Genomic DNA, 6432 nt, shown 5'->3' with positions numbered 1-6432 from the left:
CGTGGAATTATTACCGTGGATTTCGTTCGATGTCTGGTTATTCTCGAATGACATATTGTGTTGATAATACGGCAAGCAATAGGCAGTATAAAATAGGCAGATGTATATGTAAAAATAGCAAGGAAACAAAAGCAATGACGACAGTAAATTTAGGTTTTGAAAAAAATTTAAAAATTCAAAAATGTTAGATTGATGGTATCCGGAAATTTCAAAAATCCCTTAATCTAGAGTGCATACAATGTAAATAATGTGAATGTACTGTGACGAGTTCAACTTGTCTGGTCACTTAATTTAATAAACATGTAACAATATTGTACACTTGCAAAAATTTTTTTTTTTTAAAGTTATTTTAGAATGTTCGTTTTCGGAAATTTAACTGTAAAATCACTGTATGTAGGATTAATTATGGTTCGTTACTTGGTGTTGATTACTGGGCATTGATTTTGAGGCGGATGTTACGAGGTCCGGAACTGAAGTTCTGCCTGCGTAGTAAATCCGGTAGATCCTTGATCTGCGATGAAATTGATGTAGGTCTGCAGAAATTGTTGCGTTCTGCGGTGAATTTGATGCTTGGTCTGCAGCTGCTGGTGCGGTGTTTCACTGAAATTGAGATTTTTTGGCACTATACTATTCGAATATACGAGTTTTTTGGTTCAGATTAGTGGGTATTTTTGATATACTTAATTATTAGAATTGGTGGGACAATAATGTTTTTTTTGAAATGTGCTTTATAATTCGACAATCAGGCTCTAATAAATATACTGGACTTGAAAATGTTGAAAATGAGATTGTAAGTAATGAGATTGGAAGTTACTTACTCGATTGTCCAGGATTCCAGCTTCAACGATCGACCTACCGTGTCCACTAAAAATTATTATCACCAGAAATGTCGGGGGTCACCAGTGTGGCAGCGTGTAGTCGGGATCACCAGTATGGCTGTGTAAAGTCGGGATCACCAGTATGGCAGAATAAATGTAATTTACGATGGCTGCCGGTATCGTAAATTTGTGTTCAAGGAATTCTGATGATTGAAAGATAAAGGTCTGCGATCTGTGTTGAATTTATTTGCGAGAATGAATTTACAAGTAAAGTGCACGCAGAGACGGTGGTAGTGGAGAGTGGTGGTTTGGTCGAAAGTTGAAACTAGAATGGCAAAGAGTTGCGTTCCCGTCCGCGTCTGGCTCTCCCGGGGCTTCAGACGGCGGAGTAATTATTTAGTGTTATCATATGTGGGACGAGTTAAAGTAGTCCCCACAGCATATTAGAATTGTAAATTCGCATCACTAGTCAGATTTAGTTTAACCATCTGAACATGCCCTGATATTCATAGTAAATGTAGAGTCTCTTGCCAACTAACTTGATTAATGTTGTAATTTAATGGATGATAAAGAATTATGGAAAATAACCTCAATAAATTTGTTCTTAGCATTACACACAGCTCTTTAATTTCAGATTTCTTTACTTAATTTTGCACTACACTTGAGATGTATGTTTTACACACCTTTTCAGAAATATTACACCAAGAAATCATGGTACAAGCTAGACATCACACCTTATTGCATTTTCCAAAGAATATGTTTGAAAATTCTGAACATCAGGAAAATTCAGAAAATCAAGAAAATTCGGAACCACTTGCGTTAACAACGTTCAACAATAAAAATAGTAAATCGGTACTGTTGTCCACAGCCTACGTGGAAATATTAGGAAAAAATGGTGTTTTTCAAAAAGCAAGGATTCTTTTGGACTCGGCGAGTCAGGCTAATTTCATTTCGGAGGAGTGTGCAAAACGCCTTGACTTTTCTCGTTCAAGTAATCATTCATTATCTATCATCGGTATTGGTGGCACTCGCACAATTGGATCAAACGGATTGGTAAAAACAAATTTTCGTCCTGTCGCCTCGAAGGAGTCTGGTATTAATACAGATTTCCTTATTATCAATAACATTTCATCGTACTTGCCATCGTCTCATATCGTTGAACATGACTGGCAACATATTAGAGGACTTAAATTAGGAGACCCAACCTTCTATTTTCCATCAGCAATTGACATATTGTAGCAGTCATTTCCTGCCCACTACAGAGCCTTAGCATTATTCAGTGCCCATCTCTGATTTACAACTCCGCAACTATGGCAACTCTGGACAACGAGGGACGGGGCTCGCGATCAAGACACGCACCTCGACAATTTAGTATTCAACTGGCTGGCCTTCCGGAACATCGCTTAGCAGAGAGGACACGAACCCCGCCATGAGCTGACAAAATTTACGAACGGTGATGACGCCTCAGTTTAATAATTTACCTTTGGTCATCCTTCGTTCTACATATAAATAACAGCAATGCTTACCGCATCGCTTGGCGCCCATTATTACATTCATCAGGTTAGTTTATATTAAATGTCACCATCCAATAGGCCTCTTGCATCCCATTTTTTTATTTTATTTTCCGGTTTAGGCAAATATTCTAAGACATTCTGTATTTTTTTTTTTTTTTTAATCGTATTTTTGAAACCATGGCGATTTTTTGAAAATTTTAATCCGAAAAATCGGACCATTTTTTCATAAACCGGAAAGACGGAACATAATTTATGGGTGCGAAAACAAAATAATTACATAGCCCAAAAACATTTAAAAAAAAAAACGACGCATTTCACACGAATGGCAGAGGAGAATAACGAGGCATACCAAAAATATTACATCTCATAAATATTTTTTTCCTTGAACCTTCTTATTGATCATTAATCCTTATTAATTTATTTAAAGTTTTATTCCAGCAGTACTGGGAGGATATTGCAATCTCAGTCTGCCATATTAAATGAGATGACATATAATATAAATATACTTATACACAATATTATAGGATTGATGAATATATACGATTATAATGTTCAGTCACTTAATCCAAATATTTTACAATAAAACCTAATGTACATAAAATTAAATGAATTAAAGGGGAAGGTTTATCAACAATATGAAATATATAAACAAGTATAAAGAAGGTTCTCATAAAATATATTTAGTTGGTCGAAGTACCTATATATTCTATATGTACCAAGGTTGGTTTTTGTTTTTGCAATGAGACTATTTTTAACAGCTGCACATTCTAGTTATATAACATATAACTTGATATTGTACCTCTTGTTTGATACTATCCAAATGTTGCGATTTAAATTATTCTTGTACTCATAAACTCATAATAATATATTATTAAATTTGATTTTGTTAAAATCAGGACCATCACCATTATACTTCTAAGACAGCCGCCACGGAAGGATAATCTGTACGATTTTCACATCATAACATCTGTCACTTCTGAATAATATCTGTCATGTCAAAACGAAGTACTTCCAATTCTAACGCTGCGTTTTGTTACTGTTTTGTTATTTAATTAAACATGGATTCGTGTAGTAACCGTAGGATCCGAGATCGTAAAAATAATTATAAATATTGTATGGTTCCTTTGTGCCCAAATACTTCGGCGACTACTAAGGAAAAAAGATTTTTCGTTGTACCGCGAATTTCAGCAATTAGAAAACAATGGTGTATTGCAATTCATAGGTCCAGTCAATTGGGTGAACTGTCAAATAAAACCGTACGATATGTCTGTGAAGATCATTTTAATGTAAGTATATTTTTTACAATATTATTGTTTGAACACAATATTTAAAAAATACATATTTTTCTTTGTTGCATGCTTCACGAATAGTTTGCTGTACAGTACAGTAGGTTGAGTAGGTGGGTCTATTACCTAGTGACAACAAGCCTACACACATTACAATATTGTTACACTTTTGCAGGCTATTCTCAAATGAAGATACTTATTATATTTGCATTGTTAAGTTTGTATTGAATAAATACAATGTCTCTTGATAAGTTGTATTTTTATTTTCAGTTAAGCGTGGATGCTCGGAAATGGCCCCAACATCTAAGTAAAAGGGTGCTTTTAAAAAAAGGAACCATTCCTCATAAATTTGAATGTCAAATTGGAGCTGATGGGCGAGATCTACTCAATGTGGTGGATCAGCATCCAAGCTCATCTAAAGGCGGTGAAGTGTTTGTTGCAAGTCTCGAGCCAATGTCTCCTTGCCTGTCTGATGTGGATGAGTCTGTGCCACAACAGATCATCAATCAACCTCAAGACTACGTTGAACTGGAAGTGTCGTTTCCTCTCGAGAAGCCTCAATGCTCTGGACTCCAAATACTTCAACAACATGTGGATGGACCACAAGATACATCAAGCTCCGAAGAAAACTTTCACATGTTGATAGTTGAGAACGCAACTGATTCGAAAGCCATTCAATGCAATTTGAAAAAGAAATTCAAAAGTAAATTGACAAATACAGGAAAAGAACACAGTAGGGGTCCAATCGAGTGTTTAACTACTCGTGACGTAAGTACTTCTCCTGTGAAGCATAATAAAAATACCAAGAATGTACAACTAAAGCATGTCACTCTTCAGCCAGACAGTTCTGCCTCGGAATCGGCATCTGGTTCAGAATACTCCCAACAAGCTACGTCAGATTCGTACGTTGATAGTAGTTCAAATAGTGATTTCAAAAGTCTGTCATTGAAATTAACTCTGCAGCATATTGAAAACAAACCAAAGCTGTATTTAGGAATCCTTAAAGATTTTTATTGGATTGTTAAAACCCTAGCACTCCTTGAAAATATAAACATTTTAAATGTTTTAATCGTTTTAAAAAAAATTAAATTAAACTCTAGTTTCAGCATTTTAGGTGATGAATTTGGCCTTTCTGAGGCTCAAGCTTCAAGAATCTTTAAGCAAAGTTTACCGAAGTTATCTCGTCATCTTGCAGAACTGGTATTTTGGCCTAAGTCAGAAGCAATAGAAGCCTTACTACCAATTCCATTCAGAGCAAGATACAAACATGTCGTATCAATCATAGACTGTTTTGAAATTCAGATAGAGAAGCCATCAAATCCACTGCAGCAGGCACTAACTTGGTCAGAATATAAAAAATGCAATACACTCAAGTACCTAATATCAATCACTCCTGATGGCTTTATTAACTTCATTTCAAAGGGCTTTGGTGGACGTACTACAGATATGATGATTGTGGAAAAGTGCGGCTTCTTGGACAACTTGTCTGAAGGCATGTCGGTAATGGCAGATAGAGGTTTTAAGCAACTAGCTACTATTTTAGAAGGCAAACATTGTCAACTTGTGCGTCCACCAAGTGTTGTTACAGGTGTAAATAGCACTAAAAGAGAGGTGAAGTTATCCAAGCAAATAGCAGCCCTGCGTATACACGTTGAACGTGTAATAAGCCGGCTCAGAGAGTATAATATTCTAAAGCCACATTCTTGTATAGACTTCCATTTGACTCAACAAGTTGACCATATTGTTATGATTGCATGTGGACTCATAAATCTACAAAAACCAATAATTTGATCATATTAGTCTTATTAATATTATTAGTCTTTTAGTGTTTTGTGCTCTACGCTAATGTTTAGTTTAAAATGTTATGTGCGCTTCATTATCATATAAACTTTAACTTGAATATAAATATTCATAATATGTACCAGTGTAATTTTGTTTATCCTTCATGTAATGTATATAGAATAAGTCTAAAGTGTATAATATTATGTAATTATAGCGCCAGTATGTGTTTTTTATAAAAACATATGTTGGAGCTTTTACTTAGAGTTTATAGGCAATGAAGCCACCAAAAGGGATAATATCAAATACTGTAGAATAATTTATGTATAACACCTTCAACTTCTTACATTTACCATACATTCTGATTATGCTATACTAGCGCCTCCTAGCCCCGTGACTTCTGTGGGTTGGTTTTTTTTAATGCATGTTATTTGAAATGTTTTCTTTATTTTACGTTAATAAATTATATAAGTCGAAAATAAAATATTTAGTAACCTACATACGACCTTACTGTTCTTATGCTCACACGTAAAAAGAATATTAAAGCCCGCCATTAGGTTTGTATTGTCCCGAAGAAATGCAACATGCTACACTAGCGCCATCTAGCGGCCAGCGTTACCAGTCAGTGCAAGTACTGACTATAATAATGCTTCCAATATTTTACTGAGAGTGGATTGATTGCTATTCATTCATTACGCCTTACTTTTACATCAAGTTTATATAAATACAGTTGTGTTGTAGCAAAGTGATCATGTTCCACTTTTTAATACATTTCTATTTGTGTTAGAATTTCCACTTTGTAATCATTTTCTTACTTCCAATAATAAATACAAAAAAAATCTATGCGATAATACAATAACATGTGTACGTATTATCAAATAAATACTAGGTATAAATGTAAAAATATGTCTTATGTAAACTTTTTGTTTTTGTTTTTCTGTCACTTTATACAAATACATATTATACTATGGTGGATGGGATGAAAATAATATGATGCTATTGTACATAATCAATATAATCATGTATTATTATGAA

General features: G+C 34.5%; 1 protein-coding gene across 1 annotated transcript; it reads left to right on the top strand.

Annotated features, from left to right (window-relative positions):
• Positions 1 to 4071: 4071 nt before the first annotated feature.
• On the top strand, positions 4072 to 5409 carry LOC149415962 (uncharacterized). Its single transcript, XM_089641776.1, has 2 exons — positions 4072 to 4321; positions 4814 to 5409. Exons 1-2 carry the CDS (start codon positions 4072 to 4074, stop codon positions 5407 to 5409), a joined length of 846 nt encoding a protein of 281 aa, XP_089497902.1.
• Positions 5410 to 6432: the final 1023 nt, after the last annotated feature.

The sequence above is a fragment of the Hesperophylax consimilis genome, chromosome 17, assembly GCF_061612785.1.
Source record: "Hesperophylax consimilis isolate HC1 chromosome 17, BYU_Hcon_1.0, whole genome shotgun sequence".
Classification (NCBI taxonomy): Eukaryota; Metazoa; Arthropoda; class Insecta; order Trichoptera; family Limnephilidae; genus Hesperophylax; species Hesperophylax consimilis.
This window is presented reverse-complemented; position numbering and strand designations above follow the sequence as displayed.